The 20082-nt window shown below is 42.2% G+C and overlaps 1 protein-coding gene across 1 annotated transcript in view; it reads right to left on the minus strand.

Moving 5' to 3' along the window:
• The window catches only part of Tlr7 (toll like receptor 7), a 31326-nt gene extending 19702 nt beyond the window's left edge, over window positions 1-11624 (minus strand). Inside the window, exons 1-2 of the mRNA XM_042054389.1 lie at window positions 11487-11624; window positions 1281-1379 (exon numbers count right to left, since the gene is read on the minus strand). Of these exons, the coding sequence (XP_041910323.1) occupies window positions 1281-1379; window positions 11487-11624 (237 nt within the window). The remainder of the gene's footprint in view (window positions 1-1280; window positions 1380-11486) is intronic.
• Window positions 11625-20082: the final 8458 nt, after the last annotated feature.

The raw sequence follows: 20082 nt of genomic DNA on the forward strand, positions 1-20082 counted from the left end.
GTCCAAGGATGTAACCCTCTTTTTAAAAAAAGCACACTCATTTTTTTTAAAATCATAAACTCTCTACCATTTCAGCTTCAGGTTTGAAACTAAGAGAATGAAATGATGTAGGGCCTTCAGTAAATAGACACTCAGCAACTACTATCTTCTACAGTCATCAGAGACCACAAGGCATTAAACGGATGCAGCCTTCAAGTTTATTATCTCCTTGATTTCCATAAACCACAGAGTGGGAACACTGTTTCTGCAAAGAGCGTTTTAGACTCTGTAGGTCATACAACTTCTGCCACCATTGACTAGTTGATCAGTATAGTCCAAAAGCAGCTGTAGACATGAACAAAGCCACTATTTTGTGAGCAGATAGATTTAAAATTAACTTTGAGGTATAGTGTATTAATAATTTCCCTTAATATGTTTCAGTTATCTATGTGTATGTTTAGCAACACTGAGGACTGAACCCAATGCCTTGCGCATGCTAGGCAAGTACTCCTCCACTCAACTGCATTCACCTCTAGTAAATAACTCCCATCCATTTTCACAGGAACAACCCTAACTAAGTGGGCTGCACATGGAAAACAAAAAGATATACAAGAAGAAAGGGGACTCGAGGAGGTGTGTTTCACTGGAGTGGGAGGGAGATGAGAGAGGGCGCTGAAGGGGTGCGTGACTAAAATTCATCTGCACATGTATAAAACCATCAAAACTGAAAATCACATGAATGAAACTGTCAAAAACTGCAACAACACAGAAAGGCATTCTTAGTTTTTGTGGTTTACAAAACTGACAGCTTGGATATGGCCACAGTTATTCAAACTCAGCCATAAACTTTTGTGAAATTATGAGATAGAAATAATCTATTTGGGGGGTGCAAAGAGGCTGTCTGATTAATCTGGAATGATGTGTTTTAATTCTACCAAGAGCTCCCAATTTTTAAAATAATTGTATTTAATTAATGTATTAAGTGCTCTATTGTCACTTTATTTAGCCATGAAAATCAATAGCTATAGTTAAAGGTAAAATGTTTCACTTTTAACCTGTTTAGCCACTGTAAATAGTTTGGTGTTTTTCCTTCTAATATTGATTGACCTTACATCTATTTCATGTAGTGAGGAACATGTTAGTAATAGCCAGGGCTTTGCCAGAGGGGAGATTTGGTGTTAAATCCTGAGTCTGCTATAGAAGAACTCTGACTTTCAGGTAACACTTGACCTATAACTGCCCATTTATAAAAGAGATCTGGTGGGAGCTGAAGATAGGGTTCAGCTGTTACAGGCACTTACCACAGAGTTCAGTTCCCAGCACCCACACCAGATGTCTCCTAACGACCTCTCTCTCCACTTGCAGTGGGTCCCACAGCCTGTCCTTGCTTCAACAGGCACCTGCACACACAGTGCACATAGACTCACACAGACACGCGTGCGCGCGCACACACGCGCACACACACATAAATAAGTATAAATAAAATGAATCTTTAGAATAATTATAATTTAGGGCTGTTTTGTGAAATTAGAGTATATGACACTCTTATTTGTATAAACCATAACTATAGATTAGCCAGCGTTTGCTAAGCATCCCGCACTTGTCTAGTGTGTGCACTGAAAATATCAGTAAATCTAAAACTAAAAAAAATCAGTACACAGACAGATTTTACAGAGTTCTACTTTGCTTTTGAAATTAACATTACACTCTGTCTTCTTAAATAATTCAGTACTTTTGATTTGATGATTCTGTAACATTTCACTTGATAAGTATCTCATAATGAACAAACCTTTCCCATTCATGGAACTTGAGCTGTTTCCTTTGTCTTGTAACATATACCGTTTTGGCAAATAGTTTACCACCCCCACCCCCACCCCCACATGGCCATCCTTAACCAGATATTCTGGAAGTGAAATTTCTGGATTAAAACCTAATGACATGACTATTGTGAGGACTGGATATGTTCTATGTACTTTTGGGCCTTTCATACTTCTTTTGAAAGTTGGTTTTATGAGTTTTTTTTCATGGCCAAGTACACCGGTTTCCCCTTAGTTCTTAACGAGAGTGATATCACAAGGAAGCCCATATTTGTTGAGTATCAGCTGGGTGAAAGCACACATCAGGCTTCACTTGGAAGAATAGAGCAATCTTAGAGGCCCAGTTTCAGGAGTTGGCCTGCAGGGACCTTGTCCTCAAGCTCCTTAACCTCTCCAGGCCCAGTTTCTTTATCTGAGCCCCAGATCAGCTTTGGAGCCAGAAAAGAGGGCATGCGGCTTGGCTTACAGTAAGTGGCCGATGAATTCAAGTTTGTTTTTCACCATCCTCCTAGCATGCCACCCTTAGGGGGCAAAGATAGATGTCGGCATGTGTGTGCATTAAAAGAGACATCTGGGTTTCTAGGAAATGAAACTCAAAACAGTTGCTTCCTTTGTAGTAGTGTGGTCCCATGGGTGATGCTTCACTAGACCTTAGACATTGAGCTTGGGGCCAACGTGATGAGCTGGAAATCACAGTGCACTGCTAATGAACACTCCTTTATAAAGTCTGGCGTGGGTGAAAAACTCATTTCAGAAGAAGCTTTTCCTGATTTGCTTTGGGCCTACCTCATTACCACTTGCAACGGTTTTGAGCAAATGTATGGTTATTTGCATGCCACCGTGGCTCTGTAAGCTGACTATAAAGATATCAGAACGCGCACATGGTTAAAGAGACTGACTTCCAAACGACTGAGGTGAAGTGGACAGAATCTCCCAGCAAGGCATTATCAGACTCTCTTTGACTCATTTTTCAGCCAGGCTTCTCTAAACCCTAGGCCTCTGGGTGGGTCTTTGTGGCCATCTTTGTTTTGCCTGACTGGAGCAGGGATCCTGCTAAGTCATTGCATTGAGATCCCTACCCTGGTTTATGATTACATTCTCACCACAACTTCCCTACCTCTTCCGTGCTCCAGCCCCCATCGGGTCTCGTGGCATCTCTTACTCTCCTTATTTCCCAGGAGACTGTGCACTATCCTGGCCTGCCTCCAACAAGAACTCTGTCAGGCCACTTTAGTTAGAACCCCCCCTCCACATGCCTGAAGTTTCCTCTTAGTAAGTTTCCATCCACTGGTTGCCACCCATCCTATGCTTTAAAGTCCCACTTGTTCTGGCTGTGTACAGAATTGAGTCCAGGTGCATCCCGAGGCCTCCTCCCCTGATCTGCTAATCCTGATAATCCCATTTTATCTAATCACAAACTCTGGGCATATTTCATAGCAAGAGAGCAAATCCTAGTTATACGTGTCTCCTGACTCCACCCTTTCTGTACAGTTACTCAGATATGGGACAGTCACAACCTATGGTAGAAAAAGCTCTGCATTAAAATCACTTCAGCGACCTATATGTCTTAACAGATCAAACTGGAGACTAAAAAACAGAATCCTCAGTTCAAACATCTACTCTTGCTCGCTACAGTATGTATTGAACTTGTGTGGGAAGTTGGACGGAGCAAGCAATAACGAATCTGAAATGATGAAATACTACCTTGATTCATCTTGGTTATGAAATCTCCCAAAGCAGTCCCTCCTAGGAAACAACACTCTGGGGAGGGAGCCCAGGGGCCTGTGTACTCCTGGCAAGGGTTTTACTGCTGAGGTACATCTCAATCCCTAAAGAATTTTCAAATATTATTCTCACCAACTGAGTTCAGGTCTTACCACAAGATTACCAATGGCAAATTCGGGCTCCAGTAGCTGTTCTTACCATTTTCAGTTTTCTTTCAAAATGTGGAGGAGAGCCGAGGCTGAGATAAACCAGGATCAGCCTGAGAGGGAGCCAGTGGCATCAGCTGTGAGAAACAGAGACATCAAGCATGGCACTTCAAAGGCAACAAAAAATATACTGTATCTTAAAGACATGCTGGAAACATTGTTTAATAAATGTGACATTGAGAATACTTAGTTATTTCATTGAAGTTAGAAGCAAGAAGGACAGACTCCAGGAGACTGTTTCCAATCTTACTGAAAGTCTGTCTTCGAGGAATTGACATTTTGGACTACAATATTATTTTCCTTAATCCTAAAACATTTTTTTTTGCTTATGACTTGGATTCCTTCCTTCCCATTCCCCACTCCCTTGCAACAGCACATCCATTTACTTACTTAAATTATCCACATGTGTCGCAATGCTTAAAATACCTTTCTTGGTGGCATGGAGTGGTTCCGAATGTGGAGTCTTCTAAGATAGAGAGAAGGTAACAGGAGGCACAGACTCACAGAGGCTCTGAGCTGCAGGTTCTGGGATTTCCAAGTACAAAATTGAGGCTCGGTAGTAGGAGGGGGGCAGGAAGGAGCATGACTATTTAAGCCACCCCACATATGAGGTTTGCAAAAACACTAGGTTCCTCTTATTTCTATCACCAGACTTGAGGTAACATCTCTAAATCCAAATAACCTTTTATACAAATCTTTCTCTTCTTTTATAGCTGGAATTTTTAACGTTGTCACTATTGATTGGTTCATGTGTGTGTGTGTGTGTGTGTGTGTGTGTGTGCGTGTGCGTGTGCGTGTGCGTGTGCGTGTGTGTGTGTGTGTGTGTGTGAGTGTGTGTGTGTGTTAATGTGGTATGTGTGAAGGTACAGGTGCATGAAGGCACTTGAGGCCAGGGGAGGATTTCAAGTGGCCCACTCTATCACTCCCTCCCTTATCCTTTCGAGACAGTCACTTACGGAATCTAAAGCTAGGCTGGGGTCAGCCAATTGTAGACATCTGATATGGGAGGGTCTTCTGTCCTCACCCCACAATGCTGAGATTAGAGAGTTTATGTCATAATCATGATATTACTTGGGTTCTGGGAGTTCAAACTCTGGTCCTTAAGCTTGTGCTGCAGATTCTCTTATCCACTGAGCCATCTCACCAGCTCACTATGGACATTTTGAATGAATCATTCATTGTTTTATTGTGGGATATTTGGTGACATTTTGTCTCATCTCACCAGATGTTAATAGCACTGTTTCTTTCCGCTAGTGACAATCACGGATACCCTCGGAGACTGTAGAGTATGCCTTAACAGGCTGTGTGTTTTAGGCTGAGAAACATTGTCTTCCAAACATCTTCAAAAGAAGCCTAAATTTACCTTGCTTTGTCTTTGGCCCAGTTTGAAGGGATACTGGTTTTTGAATGGCAGAAAGGCTACCAGTTGGGTCCCTCACTTTAGTTTCCAAAGGTCAGCCCTACCTGCAGTCAGGAATTATATCAAGAAAGGCTTGCTTCTCAAAGTGTGGTCCTTTACTGTTTATGGAAACCGTTTGTGGACACACTTAAATTACTGTAGCTGTGTTTAAAGTTATTTAACACAAGTATTTCATCAAGGAAGAAGATGCAGAGAACAACATGTGGAAATCAGCTAATAATGACAAGGGTTAATACACTGGCCTGCAGTGGTACCCCACGTTAGCTGAGAAAAGACTAACTACAACAAGTAGGCCGTATTTGTTGAGAGATCGTTATGCTAATGGGAAAACATGCAGTTGTAATTGGTTCATATTTATGTCATTAAGTACTGGAAATAGTGATGCAAATGTCTTCAATTTTCTTTAGATTTGTTTATTTTAATTTTTGTGCGTATTATTGTTTGGCTCAAATGCATTGTCTGTGTATCATGAGGAAGTTGGAAGAGGACACCGAATCCCTTGAAACTGGAGTTCTCCTCACAGGTGGTGATGAGGAGCCAAAGTGTTCAAGCTACTGGGAGAGGAAGCTGAGCTCTTGAGACTGAGGGTTTAATATAAAACCTGATTTCTGGTAAAGCTGCAAGTTCCTTGTTTATTTGCTGTAGCATGGCAGTAGATTTAGAAATAAATTTACCACTGAAACAACCCAGATGCCTCCCCCCTGCTTCTGCTTTTCATGAACACTGATGAAATTTAGGAGAATGTGAAGGGATTAAAAAAAATTTTAGGTGACTGTGACCCTGGAAAAGGCATCTGCGGAAAGCAGCATTTGATTGCTCCCAATTATTCTGAATTACTGAGAAGCAAAGTAGGCACTGCAAAGGGAGAATCACCTAGTCCATGTTCATTTTGATGACTGTACTTTACAATATGCCCGGAGTATCTTCCTATGATCCACTTCCCAATTTGTGGTTATGTAAAACTGATAAATCAACTTCAAAATCCCAGGCAACCAATAATGCATGCAAACCCAGTAGACCCTGTTAACTGAAACAAGCAGTAGCAATCCCCTCAACCGGGAGTTATGAACACTTGTGAGCTGCCCCGTGGGTGCTGCGAATCGAAACCCACGTATGCCAGGATTCAAACTACGATCTTTTCCAAGTGCTTCTAACCACTGAAGCAAATGTCTCATTGTCTATTTCTTACACTAGTGGAATTGGTACAAGAAGAGCCTTGGACATGATTCAGATTGCATAGCAAGTGATAGCCATGCACGTGATAATAAGCCTTCAAGCACTCTGCTGAGAAAATAATATATAAAAATTAACAACCATCTTACAGAGAAACAATAACTGATCTGAACTGGTTGTGGAAGGGGAGAAGCCGCTGGAACAGTAGAATCTAAAAAGTGTGTAAGGAAAAAGAACTGACAGGAAATGCAAGAGATTCGGGTGGTATAACAAAGTGCTTACCACAATATATACTTACCTCAATGTCTACCTGCCCTTCACCCCCAGCAGTCTTCCAACCTTTCTAGCTGGCTTTGTGGGGTTGGAGCCCGAGCTGGACAAACAACATCCCCTTGCTAGCTGCTGCCTTCTGATTGGGTATGGGCAAAGAGAGGCCCTAGGTTTGCCCAGGAGGGTAGTCGAGGCTCTCTCCCTGTGACTTCCACCCTGTTTGTCTGGCATTGGTTGTAGCCCTTACCTATTGATAGTCTTGTTCATCCAGTGGTGTTGTGTCCCTGCTCAATTCTAATAATCGTTCCTTTCGCTTGCCACCTTGGGCTCAAACTGGGAATGCTTTCTGAAGTGCTGTGTCATCCCTTTGATTTCCTTAAATCCAGTCCAAATATACACTCACTATGCTGAACTCAACAGTTTCTAAGATGAACGTCATATCTGTTTCCTGGCAGGGACTGTGGAAGCTGAAAACATTTATTATGACACGAAATATTTTGGTACTGGAAATAGTGCCCACAACATGGTTTTAAAAAAAAATGTAAGTGTGGTTTAAATTGATTTGTAGTTACTGTGAAATCTCAGTCAAATACCAACAGGATTTCATGAGAAACTTGCCAGGTTGACTTGTAATGGGTGGGTACATTTGGGAAATCAGGTCTCTTTATTTATTCAATAATATGGGGCAGCATTATCTATGGATGTCATCTCTTTTGAATAATGAAGGGCACATTACAGAGTGTTAGGCATTGGGTCTGGTAGGGTAAAACCACATTTGTGAACAGTCAGGTAACTGGAAAAGTGTCAAGGCAAAGCCTTCTCCCCTAGATCTATGAATGCATTTCCATAAGGCTGCAATCCAGAAGCGGCATGACACCAAACTTAGAAAGGAAACAGAAAAGTCAGAATTAGGCAAAAGCACTCATAAGGATATGAATGTCACTTCAATGACAAAAGAGATCATTCAGATAATCTTGGGTAACCAGCTTGGAGTTTAGAAAACAGTAAAGATATTTGTCACTTTCAAATTCCTTTCTTAAAATCCAAAACATAAACCCCAGCACACTGAGAGTGCTCAAAGAAGCCATAGGGAGGGCTGCAAGGCTGACTCGGTGTTTCAAAGCTCTGGCTGCTCTTTCAGGGCTCCTAGGTTTGATTCCCAGTGCCCACATGGCAGCTCACAACCATCTGCAACTCCAGTTCCAGGGTATCCAGAGCGCTTTTCTCTGTTCTACTTGGGCACCAGACATGCATGTGGTGCGCATATGTGAATGTGGATGAAACACTCGTACACACTACACAATAAAATGAAAATGAAACCAGAGAGATATTATAATTTTGAAGTGTGAAGGTCCTTCTATGTATGACAGATGCCAAACAAAAAAGCCTCATCAGCAACAATCAGTATCTTAATGAAAACATGGAACAGCCAGGCATTGGCGGCACATTCTTGTAATCTTGGAACTTGGGAGGCAGGGCAGGAGGATCAACAGTTCTAGGCCAACTTGGGCTACATCCTCAAAAGCCTGTCTCAAAAAGAAAGGAATGATGGGATGGAAGGAAGGAGGGAGGGGGGGCAAGGAAGGAAGGAAGGAAGGAAGAAAAATTGATTCCATAAATGACTAAAAATTAAATCTAATTCCTTATCCACAAAGGGAAGAATAATGCTCTACAATCAGAAAAGATGTGTTTAGGACTTCCATGCCAAGATCATGAGAGATTATGATATTATATACTGCTTTCTTGTATTGCTATCTATCCTTTATTCACATTTCTTAGTTACCCAATAGCCCTGCACAACTCCAAACCTTGTACATAATGGACATTTAGGAAATTGCTCTTTACTGATGATGGAAGCGACCATGAAGATCAAAACAATTCAATCAGCTGAATTTTGAGAGGAAGCTCATTAGGCAGATTCATTGATTGAAGTGACCAGTATAATCCTATTGGGGTCACTATCCGGTTGAGTTAACTAGCTGAACCCAGTGCAGCCTTCTAACTCATTTATAATTAGTAAGGCCTCTGTTGTCTTCTTTTCTTCTGGTGCAAATGTATAAGGCACTTTGATCATACGCACCCCGTTACCATCCCCTTTCTCCTCCTCCTGTTAGTCTGTTTGTTCCTCAGATAGTTTCAGTTCTACATTTCAGTCATTTGTACACATGCAACTTTGTGTGTCCATAAAGTCTAGGACCCCCCAAAGGAGAGAAACACAAACAATGTTTGTCTTTCCAAGACTGATATAATTCTCGTAATATGGTGATCTCCAGTTGCATCCCGTTTCCTGCAAATGACATAACTCCATTCTTCTTTATGATTGGAAAAAATCCACTGTACATATATACCACACTTCCTTTATCCACTTACTATTCTGTCGCTGGATATGTTGGCTGATCCTGTGACTTGGCCATTATGAACGGCGCTACAGTACATGCTAATGTTTAAGTGTCTCTACAGTATGTTGGCTTGAAGTCTTTTGGATAAATATCCAGGAGTGGGATAGCTGGGCCACATGACAGCTCTAGTTTGTGTTTTTCTTTGAGAAATCGTCATAGTAACTACCACAGCAATTGCACTAGTTTGCATTCCGTCAGCAGTGTATGATGGTTTCCTTTTGCCCTGAATTGTTTTCTTGATAATTGCCATTCTGGCAGGTGTAGGATGGGATCCCATGGTGGTTTTTAGTTGAGTTTCTTGATGGCTAGCAAAGTTAAGCACTTTTACATATGTCGATTGGCCATTTGCACCTCAGCTTTTGAGAACTACATGTATGCTCATTTAATTAATCCATTTATTGCCTGGGTTTATTGAATTGTTATTCTTTGCGTGCTCTGGATAATCATCCTCTGTCAGATGTTTAGCTAACAAAGATTTCTTTCTGTTCTGTGGACTGGTTCATTATTCCATTGTTTCCTGTGCGGTGCAGCTTTTTAATTCCACACGTTGCTGTTTATCAATTGTTGGCTCTATTTGTTGACCAACTGGAATTGTACACAGAAATGTCTTTTTTAAATAATTATTTTTTTATTGTATGTATATACATGTCTTGTCTAGCTATATGTCTGTACAATACACACATGCCCAGAAGAGCATGTTAGATCCCATGAACTGGAGTTACAGATGGTTGTGAGCGGCCATGTAGGTACTGGGAATCAAACCCTGGTCCTCTAAAAGCCCAGCCAGCGCTCTGAACCCCTCTGCCATCTCTCTAGACCATAAAATTCTTGACTATAAATATGTTTTAAGACATTTTCCGTCCCTTTTTTATGTCAGTTTTAATTTCAACTCTTACGTTAAGGTCTTTGGCCCATTTGAAGTTGAATTTTGAACAATGTGAGAGATAGAGATTTAGTTGAACTCTGCTACAAGTGGATATCTAGCTTTCCCAGCACCATCTGGAGGAGAGGGAGTTTTTTTTAACCTCATATATATGGTATATTTGTCTAAAATCAGGTGGTCGTAGCTGTGTGGCTTTATCTCAGACTCCCTCATTCTATTCTATTGGTCTGTGTCTGTTTTAATAAAAAATAGCCATGAAGACTCTTATAATAAATTAGTTAAATATTTAAACAAATGAATAATAAAAAAGAAAAGAGAGACAGAGACAGAGACAGAAAGAACAGTAGATTTAATGGGACTATTGGGCAAAAAAGAAGGCAATGGCCATTTTCACATTTACAACAGCTAGAGCAGGACATTGGCTGTTAACTTCAGCTTCCCTTTGCCGTATTGCCCGGATATAAGGCACTGAAACTGAAGCTTGCTATTTCAGGTTATCTGGCTGGCCAGGGAGCTCTTGAAATCTGTCTGTCTCTGTCCCATAGTTCTGTAGTTATAGGCATGCCCAGCCATGCCTGGATTTTTACATCGATGTTAGTGATGCAAACTCATGCCCTTGTGTTTTCAAAGCAGGCATTCTTACCCGCTGAGCCACTTCCAGCTTCCAGATGTATTCCCATCTCCATTTCCCCAATAAGCTATTTGATTCACATAGACTTTGTTCCATCCTTGGCTTTTTAGTTGAATATTTTTTTCATACTTCAATCTGGAGAGCTTCTATATTGTAAATTCTATAGCCTTTCCTCACAGCCACAGAATATTCCTTGGCACGAACAGTCCACAATATAATTCATGTTTTCTCTACTATGGCCATATGGGTAGTGTTCTAGTGGAGCTTGACTTCAACTTGACACAGCCTAGAGTTATCCGAGAAGGGAGTTTCAGTTGAGTATTTTTAGATAAGGTTGCCTTGTGGGCATGTCTGTGGAACATTGCCTTCATTAATGGATGTTTGAGGGACCACAGCACTGTAAGAAGCACCCTTCCCTGAGCACGTGGTCCTGGGCTATTTAAGAAAGCCAGCGATGAGCCTGAGAAAGCATTCTTCCATAGTTTCTGCTTCAAATACCTCCTCAAGTTCCTGTCCTGTCATCCTTCAGTGTGGGATTGTGGCCGGGAAGTTTAAGCCAGATAAACCTTTTTCTCCCTTAACTTGCTATTGCTCACAACATTTATCACAGCACCAGAAAAGGAACTAGAGGAGATAGTTTCTTATCCCTGGTATTGCAAATCGCTTAGCACAACTATCGCATGACTTTTCCTGGGGGGCCACGCACAAAAGTCTAGCCACTCCAGCCAGGGCACTGATGACAAACTAAAGCATCCACTGAACCCAAGTTTACCCTGTTGAATGAGTACGTGTAATGGGTTACTTCCAGGAACATGGGTTAAAAGTTTCTTATTACAATGGAAACTTGCACCTGTAATTTTACTAATATTTTGCATCAGTGTAATTAAAGCACCAAAAAAAAAAAAAAAAGACCAAGTGCACTTGGTTTGTGTAATCACGTGTTCAACCCTCGGGGTGATGTGTCACCTGAAGGTGACAATTACTGCAGGCAGTTTTTCTGTGTCGTCTGTATAGTGACTGCTGCTAGTGCCTCCTGTAGGGAGCTTCTGCTGGCGTCTGGGGCTGAAAAGCCTTGTTGAAATGTTGTTCTTGATGCCTTCCAATAACTGATGGTTGATCATTTTTCACAGTACAAACAACTCCAGCCCTGTGTTTTTTCCCTTTATTTCTCCTCCTTTCTCTTGTATTGTTTTTTAATTGTTTTTATTGAGCTATATATTTTTTTCCGTTTCCCTTTCTTCCTCCCCCTCCCATTCTTACCCTCTCCCATGGTCCCCACACTCCCAATTTACTCAGGAGATCTTGTCTTTTTCCACTTCCCACATAGGTTAGATCCATGTATGTCTCTCTTAGGGTGCTCTTTGTTGTCTAAGTTCTCTGGGATAGTGAATTGTAGGTTGGTTTTCTCTGCTTTATGTCTAAAAGCCACTTATGAGTGAGTACCTATAATATTTGTCTTTCTGGGTCTGGGTTACCTTACTTAATATGATGCTTTCTAGAGCCATCCATTTGTCTCCAAATTTCAAGATGTCATTTTTTTCTGCCGTGTAGTACTCCATTGTATAAATGTACCACACATTCTTTATTCCATTCTTCAGTCGAGGGGCATTTAGGTTGTTTCCAGGTTCTCGCTATGACAAATAATGCTACTATAAACATAGATAAACAAATGTCCTTGTAATATGATTGAGCATCCTTTGGGTATACACCAAAAAGTGGTATTGCTGGGTCTTGAGGTAGGTTGTTTCTGAGAAATCGCCATACTGATATACAAGGTGGCTGTACCAGCTTGCACTCCCACCAGCAATGCAGGAGTGTTTCTTTTCCCCACAATCTCTCCAGCATAAGTTGTCATCAGTGTTTTTGATCTTGGCCATTCTTACAGGTGTAAGATGGAATCTCAGAGTTGTTTTGATTTGCATTTCTCTGATGGCTAAGGATGTTGAACATTTCCTTCAGTGTATTTCAGCCATTTTAGATTCCTCTGTTGAGAGTTCTCTGTTTAGGTCTGTACCCATTTTTTCTTTCTTGGATTATTTGTTCTTTTGATGACCAATTTCTTGAGTTCTTTGTGTATTTTGGAGATCAGACTTCTGTCTGATGTGGGGTTGGTGAAGATCTTTTCTCATTATGTAGGCTGTCGTTTTGTCTTGTTGACTATGTCCTTTGTTTTACAGAAGCTTTTCAGTTTCAGGGGAGTCCCATTTATTAATTGTTTTCCTCAGTTTCTGTGCCCCGGGGCATGGTGACTCTCTTCTCTAATTTCAATATAGTGTGTTCCAAGTCAGCCTGAGCTGCAAAGTGAGGTTCTCACTCAACAACAAACAAGAACACACAGCACAGTGTTTTCATAACAGTTCCAGAGTTCTGACCTCTTCAGATACGACTTTGGACATTTAAAACATAATAATCTTCTTTATAATATATTTACAGATACCTTGATTGACTTTTTTTTTTGCGCCTGGCATACGGCAAAAGAACACAAACTATGAAAAGCTTTGTGTGTCATGCATTTTTAGCCTCGTAAATTCCCCCACCGCCATAGTCAACTTTGCCTTTTATTTTTCATCCCCCCCTTTAAACTGCAGCATGAAATACCCTGCTGCTTAGCTCTTCTCCAAGTTTCCATTTACTAAGAAACGAAAGTGCTGTGAGGACAGCTGTGGTAGGGCATGCAAATTTCTGCGACATGTGCCTTCTGCAGGGCTGAAGGCTGCTCTTCAATGCATACTGGAGTTCACCCAATGAGTCTGAAGGGGCAAATGTTTAGAAAGAAGTCCCCTGCTCCAAATCATAGAGGAGCTGACTTCGTTTCACCGAATGAAAAGGCCATTTAGAGAGAAAATCAAAACCATGGGTGACACTTAGCTAGCCATTTCTTGGAAATGCATACGTTACAGAAAATCAGGGGCTGGGGGCCATAGCTCAGTGACAGAGCAATTGCCTAACATGAACAGGAATGGGAATTTGATTCGTCGGAGTCACAATTCCCCGAACTCAGAACTTAAGCTCATGCAGTTGGAAGCAACCAGCACATTTCTAATTAAGGCAAAGGTTTGCTAATGCGTAATTATAACTGGCCAAACATTTGCTTTCCTTTACTTTGGTGGCCATCCTACAGAAGATTTGTCTCCTCTTTGTATTTCCTTCGCAGAGTTCCCGAGTCACCCTGATTTGGAGCTTCTGATACATAAAATCTTGTTTTTTGACAGAAACACTTTGAAACTCTTGTCGTGCTTCAGTTTGCCTTTCCAGTAATAAGTTCATTCTGTTGACAACTACATGGAATTACAGGTACCATCACCCATGTAAATCTAAACACAGAATACCTGGGAGGCAGGTATTATTAAACCTAATTTTCCCACAAGGGAGCTAACCCTTGAAGAATCATAGATATATTAATAAGTCAGACTCTTGTCTTTTTATTTTTAATTATGCATGCATATGAATATATGTCAAGTTTGTACATGTTAGTGCAGTTCATGTAAAGGCCAAAAGAGAGCTTTTGATTCCCTGGAAGTAGAGTTACATGTGTTTGTGAGCCACCACACCCAGCATTGGTACCAGGAACCTAACCCAGACCCTATGTGCTCTTAACTGCCGAGACATCTTTCCAGGACCTCAAGTCTTGATTCAACCTCTTACCCTCATATTTTACTATAAGTTATGGAATCAGCCAGGACCTTAACAATTTGACATATCCCGAGTCATGAGTTTAAGGATCCCCCCATAGTTGATGTTTCTACTCATATTAGATACTGTCATATGTTGCTCATCTATTGCTATGTAAAAACCAACACAAATCATAGTGTTTTAACATAGTACCAGCTTGCTGTTAATCCCACATTGTTGGCTGCAGCTCTGCTGGAAAGCTTCTCAGTTGGTTACATATATGGTCTTTCAGGAGACCCTCTCCCAAAAAGGCTGCCAACCAGATGGTTTTCTTCTGTCTATTGCCTCTGTGTAGGAGTTTGGGAAGCAAGGAGATGCCTGGTGGGGCAGACCTGTAGTTCCGACTGCTTGTGTTTGAGGTTTGCTTGGGGTACATGATCACTTTTCTTTTTTCCATTTGATTAAACCCAACTTTTTTGGGGGGGGTTTTCGAGACAGGGTTTCCCTGTAGTTTCTAGAGCCTGTCTCGGAACTAGCTCTTGTAGACCATGCTGGCCTCGAACTCAGAGATCCGCCTGCCTCTGCCTCCTGAGTGCTGGGATTAAAGGCGTGCGCCACCACCGCCCGGCTCCCAACTTTTTTTTTTTTATAGAAGAAAGTTTATTTGGGGCTTACAGTTTCAGAAGGTTAGAGTCCATTACCATCGCAGAAGGGTGCATGGCAGCAGACAGTCAGGCATGGCTATGTGGCGGTAGGTGAGTGCTCACATCCTGAGACACAAAAGGGAGAAGGAAGAGAGAGCCAACTAGGAACGGAATGGGCTTTTAAAACAGAGCCCACCCCTGGTGGCACACCTCCTAAGGTTTTCCAAACAGTGCCACCAGATGGGAGCAAGTATTCAAATATATAAGCCTAAGGGGTCCATTCTCATTCAGCACAGCACACAGAGGGTCAGTCCAGATTGTAATTAGAATTTATATCAAAATACTAAAGGCTGTTTAGGGCTGATGTGTAGTTAACTGGTAGAGCACTTGCCTATTATGTTGGAGGGTTCGATCCTTATCATCGTTCCTCCCCCAAAAGGCTACTTAGAGAAGTGCTTGAGTAGGCGTGTTGAAGTGTTCTTCCTACAAGTCCTCAGTCTAACGGAAGAATGGCGTGCTTGGAGTGCTCCAGGGTGCATGGTTCAACATCCGCAGAGCAGTGACTTGGTTGCTAACTTAGGATGCGCTTATTTAGAAGGCATTCCTTATGTGGCTTGAAGGTGTCAGGGGTAAAGGACCACCTGAACTGTCTAGTCGCCTAATGGCTTTCTTACAGCAATGGAAGGAATTCTTCTGGAATGTAGCCAGAAAATCCAGAGCCTCAACGTAGTCTGTCGGGGAGTGTATTTTCTTTCTTATAAAGATACCAGGAGTCAAGAAACTTGCCCTAGTGAAAATCTTAGTCACATTTGTTACTGTGTGGCATTTCTTCACCTATCATCTTTGTCCCCCACGAAACTACAGGATAGAAGACGACATCGTATGTGTTCCCGAAGCACTCGGCACCTGTTATTAGGTCATAAGTATTTAGAGGATGAAGAGATGGGTTAAATGAAACTGAATCAAAGTCATTCTCTCCTGGGCCTTTAAAGGAGAAAAGTGAAGAGATGTCGGGATGTGAGGGCGGGGCCATGTGTACCTCTGGGTAGCAGCAGAGCATGGGAGTGGTGAGCACGCAGACTGCAGTGAGTGGTTACAGAGACACAAGCCGGGAACCACTCAGCACTTGAGATGACGTGATGGAATTTTCTAGTTACAGTTCTATTCAGAAGTACGGTGTGTGTGTGTGTGTGTGTGTGTGTGTGTGTGTGTGTGTGTGTGTATCCCACAGTACATGTTACTTTCCACCTTTCATTAAAGTTTGGCTTATAAAACTTACCAAGTTAAAGCCTATAACTTAGTGGCATGGTGTACAGTCAGAATATCATGTAACCAATACTTGGGTCTATTTCCTCAAAAGGATGAAGACTTAGAGAGAAGCAATTACTAGTAAATTAGAATAATAGACTAGGCAAGTGAGTAGCCAGTGACCGAAAGTTCACAGTGACACTTAAGCCCTGCCAGTCATCCTTCTTCCTCTAAGGCAAGGTTTTTTCTCTGTAGTAAAGCTCACGTTCTAGATCCTCTCGTGTCCTCAGTGCTGGGAGTCTAAGTCCACACCACTGCCTGCAGCCTCACCTTACCCTTGATGGCCTAGCATTAACTCACATGACTAGGCTATCTCATCTCAGGTCAAAATAATAGGGCCTGGAGCAGGAGAGATTTGGGCCCACCTTATTCTCAGCCCATAATAAGGCAGTTTCCTTGAATGGAATGAAGCATTGACAGGAAACACGATCAACTCAACTTTTTATGGTGGCTAGATTCTAAAAGCAAGAATTTCCAGAGAAACCGGGTCTGGTATAGGAGCACATACTAAGTCTGGCTTGTTTCACTCTTATTTGTTGCCCTAGGCCAGACTCAACATGGAAAGTTGGTCCACACTGACATGAATACTGAGAAGCACAGTCCATTAGGAGACATGAAGTACTAACCCATCTCTTGGGATTTCTACAATATCCCCGTGAATCGGGAGATCCAGATTGGTTGTTTCTGATTCTTTGAAAGATGTTGGACTGCAAACATCATGAAGCCGCCGCTGGGCATTGGAGTGCGTGCAGGCCATCTCAGCACTCAGAAGGCAGAGGTAGTTCACTAGTTCACGCCCAGCCTGGACTACATAGTGAGACCTTTTCCCAGAAAGCGATCATAAAGCAAAAGAATAGAGTGACTGGGCCGATTGCTCAGCAGCTAAGAGCACTTGCTGAAGACCTGGGTGTGGTTTTCAGCACCCATATCAAGCAGTTCAAAACTGCTCCTAACTCCAGTTCCAGGGGTTCTCATGAGCTCTTCTGCCCTCCAAGGCCACTAGGCAACTGATACATACATATTTGCAGGCACTCACACATATGCATAAATTTTAACTTTTTTATTTTTATTTTGTTTTTTATTTTTTTATTTTTATTTTTTGGAGACTGGGTCTTTCTTTGTAACCCTGGCTGTCCTGAAACTGGCTGTGTAGAGTTTTTTTTTTTCTTTTAAAGAACGCTACAGTTCTAAATATTGTGGTATTAGATTTTATTTTGAGACAGGCTTTCATGTAGTTCAGGCTTACCTGAAACTTCTTATTTAACAAAAAATGACCTTGAACTTAACCCTCTTACTAGCCTCCTAAGTGCTGTGGTTACAAGCATTTCCCATGTCCTATTGCACTTGATTGTACGGTTAAAGTGATTGAACCCAGGGCTTTGTGCATGTTAGGCAAGCACCTACTAACTAAGCAGTCTAAATGGCATTAACAAGTATAATCTGCTAAGAAAGAAAAAGTTCTAGAACAAGTATTTGTTTGGATATAAATCACCCTTTGAGTCATTGCTAATATTAATCATTTATTACATTTCTTGTCTTGGAATTTTTTAAAATATGATCACTGAGTGCTGTCTTGGTTACTATTTTATTACTATGACGGGACATCATGAGCCAGGTGAATTAAGAAGAAAGTACTTAGCGGGAGCCTACAGTTCCAGAGGTGAGTCCGTGACCATCATGAAGGCAGGGGTGGGGGGAGAACAAGCCAACATGGAATAATGGAATATCAAGAGAGAGAGAGAGAGAGAGAGAGAGAGAGAGAGAGAGAGAGAGAGAGAGAGAGAGAGAGAGAGAGAGAGAGAGACAGAGAGAGAGACAGACAGAGAGAGACAGAGAGAGAGAGAGAGAGAGAGAGAGAGAGAGAGAGAGAGAGAGAGAGAGAGAGAGAGAGAGAGAACAAGCTAACTGAGAATACCAGCCCACCCCCAGTGACACACCTCCTCCAACAAGGGACCAAACATTCAAATATGGAAGTCTTTGGGGGGCATTCTCATTCAAAGCACCACAAATGCCTACTACTGAGCCATGCATACATAGGAGACAGTTTGCTCTCCGCAGACTTCTGCAGACTTCTGCTTCACTTTGAGTCATGCGCACACTCACACCCCTTGTAACTGTGCATTTGACAGCCTAGTGCATGCACTGTGCTCACATACCCTCCTCCACAATGCCCCCAGCCACGTTCGAATCCCTCCAGCTTCCATCTACATCAGTTACATGTACTTCCCTCTCTGAAAAACAGCGCTGGGACTCCAGAACTTCCTGCCTTAGAAGGAACTATGGTTGTTCCTAGTTGCTCAGGATTGAAGTTTCCAGAGATATCAGATTCCCACTTCTTCTTTTCCTTTCTTTTGTTCTTATTGATTTTTATCAAGCTCTACATTTTTCTCTGCTCCCCTCCCTCCCTCTCCTCTCCCCCTTCATCCTTTTTTTTGTTTTTTTGAGACAGGGTTTCTCTATGTAGCCCAGGCTGTCCTGGAATTCACTATGTAGACCAGACTGGCCTCGAACTCACAGAGATTTGCCTGCCTCTGCCTTCCCCCCAACCAAGTGCTGGAATTCAAGGCATGCACCACCAGTACCCTGCTCAGACCTCCAGTTCTAAAACTGAGAAAAAGTCCTAGGCAAACTACAGTGAGTTGGGCACTTAATTGAGGAAGACGGAGAAGCAACTTTCTATCGTTCCCTTAATTGGAACCACAGTCAGCAACGAGTCCAAGTATTCCAGGTAAATGTACAATGATAAAATTGCTGCAGCACGGGCAACCTGTTGTGGAATATTATTTTAACTAGGCAAAGATAGGTTACTTTTGTTTCTGCTGTGGAATATTACTTTAACTGTGTACAGGTGTGTTACATTTGTTTCTGCTGTATTTGCTTAAGTATATAAAGATGAGTTGCATCTATTTCACCTGCCTGCCTAAGGCACCCAATTGGCCTAATAAAGAGCTGGATGGTCAATAGCTAGGCAAGGGAGTGAGTGATAGGCGGGGCTGCTGGGCAAAGAGAATTGGATAAATCTAGGCAGAGAAAGAAAAGAAAGAAAAGAAAAGAAAGGAAAGGAAAGGAAAGGAAAGGAAAGAAGAGAGAGGGAGAAAGGGCCACGCCTGGGGCCAGAAGTCAGGCAGCCACCAACCAGACATGAAGAAGGCAGGTAAGAGATACGGGGGGGGGGCGGGGGGAGAGTAAAAAGTCCCGAGGCAAGAGTAGATAAGAAGAAACAGTAAAATAAGAGCTAAGGCCGAGCATTCAAAACTAATAATAAGTTTTCATGTCATGATTTGGGGAGCTGGTTGGTGGCCCAAAAGAAAAGGTCTGCTACAGTAACCATCTTCTCTTACATGAGTTTTGCAGAGACATTTAAGTCTCGCAGAAGTGCAGGAATTGATTGTGAGGTCACAATGTGCTTATAGTATGTCAGGACCAGACTCCAGATTGCCACGTTCCCGAATGAGGGCACTTCCCACTGCTTTCCATTTTGGGGCATTCTCATTTCCCATTTTTATCATGCTTTTAAAATTGAAAATGAGTTCAGCTGGTGTAGCTTTTGGGCACAGAACTCAACTGGGCACCACTTTCAACTCTTACTTCTGATGGGCCTGTGGTGGAGAGCTGGGGCACAACCAGATTCTACCAGGCCCCAGTGGAGCAGCGTCTCCATGGCTATGAGGCAGTCATCCCTAGGTGCCATTTCTGTAGCCCACTTTAGAGCTATTCCCACATGCATCTACTTGTTCTTGCCCCAGTGCTACCTGTGACTCAGACAGGCGTGTGCGAAGAACATGTACTTACTGCTTCCACAATAGCAGGCAAGGAGGTTGTATCTCCGTAAAGGCTGAACTCATGACTGTCTTGCTTCTTCCTGTCTTACACCCAACGCACATGAACAACTTCTATGTAGCCTGTACTTGTTTGGACCGCTCGATCCAAATTCAGATGGATACTGAATTTCACTGCTTAGATGCAGAACACACTATAGTGATTTATGGGTCTCTGTGCGTGGTGGGGGGGGGGG

Source organism: Arvicola amphibius, chromosome X, assembly GCF_903992535.2.
Source record: "Arvicola amphibius chromosome X, mArvAmp1.2, whole genome shotgun sequence".
Taxonomy (NCBI): domain Eukaryota; kingdom Metazoa; phylum Chordata; class Mammalia; order Rodentia; family Cricetidae; genus Arvicola; species Arvicola amphibius.